This window comes from Thalassophryne amazonica, chromosome 13 (genome assembly GCF_902500255.1).
Source record: "Thalassophryne amazonica chromosome 13, fThaAma1.1, whole genome shotgun sequence".
Classification (NCBI taxonomy): domain Eukaryota; kingdom Metazoa; phylum Chordata; class Actinopteri; order Batrachoidiformes; family Batrachoididae; genus Thalassophryne; species Thalassophryne amazonica.
This window is the reverse complement of record NC_047115.1, coordinates 60,394,976-60,397,985: the sequence shown is the minus strand read 5'-3', so window position 1 is coordinate 60,397,985 and position 3,010 is coordinate 60,394,976. Positions and strand designations below refer to the sequence as shown.

The 3,010-nt window shown below is 47.5% G+C and overlaps 1 protein-coding gene across 1 annotated transcript; it reads left to right on the top strand.

Annotated features, from left to right (window-relative positions):
- Nucleotides 1–1,786: 1,786 nt before the first annotated feature.
- On the top strand, nucleotides 1,787–2,061 carry LOC117523231 (protein myomixer-like). Its single transcript, XM_034184687.1, is given in 2 exon segments — nucleotides 1,787–1,925; nucleotides 1,928–2,061. Coding segments are annotated over 2 exon segments (225 nt in total). The 3' UTR covers nucleotides 2,014–2,061.
- Nucleotides 2,062–3,010: the final 949 nt, after the last annotated feature.

The window sequence follows — 3,010 nt, the reverse complement described above, 5'->3', positions numbered from 1 at the left end:
AATGACTTTGTCCACATTATGGTTGTCCATTCGGCTGCTCCTGTTTTGTGTTCGGGGTCGCCACAGCGGATACAGCCAGATCCGCATTGATATTTGGCACAGGTTTTACGCCGGATGCCCTTCCTGACACAACTCCAGTGTTACCTGGAGAAATACACACAGCCGCTGGTGTTCCAAAGAGGTCTCCCATCCAAGTACCAACCAGGTCCCACACTGCTTAGCTTCTGAGATCCGACGGGATCAGGCTGACACAGAGCAGATCGGCTGCTACTTTGTCCACATTATATGCTCTTTTAATTTTGTGAGTTACAAGATGACAACATTTATTGTTTGGGGTTATTGTGTTAAACTGGATAGAATAGAACAATTATGGAATGAACTTACTGCATTTTTGAGGGTACGTGCCTAGACATGTTCCAAAGCCTAGGAATGACTGATTTCTGTCTTCAAGTTGTTTTGGGCACAACATTGAATTGAGGCTTTCTCAACATTCTAAATTAAACACGAGCCATTTTTCCAAATGTTTTTGCTGATCCTGACCAATATTTCCGCATACGTTGGCGTCATTGTCACAAAGTGCAGACACATTGCACACATTTAAGGTCACTCATCAGCAAAGTGAGGAAATGGCATTTTAAAGTTTGCCAAACCCACTGAACTCCACCCATGCAGCCTTCCATGAACACCACCCAGCCTGTGCAAAATTTATCTCTGACTTCAAGCTGCAGCACATTAAAACTCTTCCTTAGATGACCTCATCGTGAAACAAGAGATCTTTTAAAAGCTCCATTAACCGTGTCGACTCCAGGCCCGCCCACGTCACACGGTTCCGGCGCTGACTGATTGTTTGAGCTCATCCCCAGCAAAAAAAAAATTAAATAGAGATGTTAGAACACATTAAAAATAATGTTTTATGTTTATGTGGAGAACAAGCGTGTGTAATAATGTCTGCTGTATTTTATCGCGTGGGTTTAGCTGTACGCGTGGAGCGTTTTGAACATGTTGCTCAGGTCAAACCAGGAGGGCAGCAGAGTGAAGATTGAGAGCTCCTTCTTGCGGAAATCTTTCACCACATAGAAACACATTCTTCTCCCTGCACATATTTTCTCCACCCTGACACACCTCCCCTCCCGTTCAGTCGGCCCACCATGTGTTCTGCTGAACCTTTGCCACCATTGAGGAGTGACGGGGGTCGTCATCTGTGTGATTTGCCCTCAGCACGTCTGTGCCAGCAGCTCCGAGGGTTTAAGGAGCCAAGTGACAGGCCCGTCCAGCCACAGCTGCTCCTCCTCAGTGGGACGAGGAGGTCACCATAACTCCTGGATTGTCCACGAGCCTCCTTCACGCTAAAGCTAATTCCCCTCTAAAATTTTGGCAAGTCGTTTTTTTTTTAAAGCTGAAAGACACTGATTGTCTTGTAAACTTTTGCACCGGGACAGCAGATCGCCTCTGGGCCACATCTGCTCCTGTGAGGAGGAGGTAAAGTTGGCGGATATTACCTCACTGAGGATAAGGTGTGATTGACGAGGTCTGACAGAGGTCTCCTCCTCTGACTCCATTACGCCTCTCCTCTTATCTGGGCAGGTTTTCTCTTTCAGGATCAGAGGAGAGGTTTTTGACAGCAAGGCTTTACGGCAGTCTCTCCGCTCTGTCGCTCCTGCCGGCACTCTAACAATAAGAGAGGGAGAGAGGAGAGGTGGTGACTTCATCCCCTCTCTGAACCAACCCTCTGATTTCCCCTCCTTTTTTCAGCTTTCTCTCTTTTTGCACAGCGCGGTCAGGCAGCATGCCAGCAGTCCTCATCCTGCTGCGGTCCCTGGTTATCAGGCTCCTTGGTAGCAGACTGGCAGGCTCAGTGGCACAGTTCCTCAGGAGGAGCCTCTCCGCAGGCGCTACCCACCTTGGAACGGCACTCCACTACGTCTGGACCGTATTCGATCCCAGGAGTCCAAAGAAGCCATCCTGGGCTGCGTGTTGTGCATTCTCAACATGCACAAGAAGGTGGAGAACTGAGCGCTTTCTCATCTGGCTAGGTGGACAAAGGCAGGAGGAGCAGAAGGAGAGAGTGCTGAGTGATGTGACAGACTCTTATGAACAGTTCTGTGGGATATTGATCATGTCTGAGAGCGTCGTGAGGAAGGTGCAGCCCTTCACCATTGGGACAAAACTGTCGGTACCCGCAGTGCCCAAATGTCAGGAGTTTCCGCAGACCTACCTGCAGAGCCAGAGTCTGGATAAACTGCACCGTGCAGCACAACCTGAACTCGCTCTACCTCAGCCAATCCCAGGTGTGCGCACACGGCCCCCGTCTTGTCTCACCCGTCGCAAAGCAGGTAAGCCCCGTTAAACCCGACCAGGAGGACGCAGCAGCTGAGGACCACCTCAACCAGAATGTGGCGTCGCCATCCACCATCTCCAGATCCATCAAGAAGATCACCATCTCTGGGAGCAACGACGGGTCCGAGAAGGCGGGAGCGGTTTCGGCGCAGCTTTCGCCATCTACATCTGAGAACAATAACAACAACAACAACAGCATAACGAGCAGTAGCTCGTCAGATCCACACCTGCCCGGATTGTGGGTGTGAGCTGTGAGAATATGCCCAACTCCCATTTTAAGGTATGACACTCAACTCACCAATGCAAATATCTTTATTTAATAAGCAGCAGCATAAAGAAAAACAAACACCAGACTAGTCATTTGCAATTGCACACACACACACACATCTTCAACTGCTTACTCCAGTTAAGGGTCACAGTGCCGTGAGGTGGGATGCACCCTGGACTAACTTGCAATTATTTGAATCAAATTATATAAATCAATTGACTGATGTTATAGTCATCTTTTTAAGTCTTCAGCACCCCAGTGTTTCTTCGTGTTATTTTTTAAAATGTTTTTTCTTTACAAGTAGTTCAATAAAATTTATGTTTTTTTTAAATGAAATTCTAACAGTGGATTTTGCAATTTTTATTTTGTAAAGCACAAACATATTTTCAGATGAATAAAAACCTG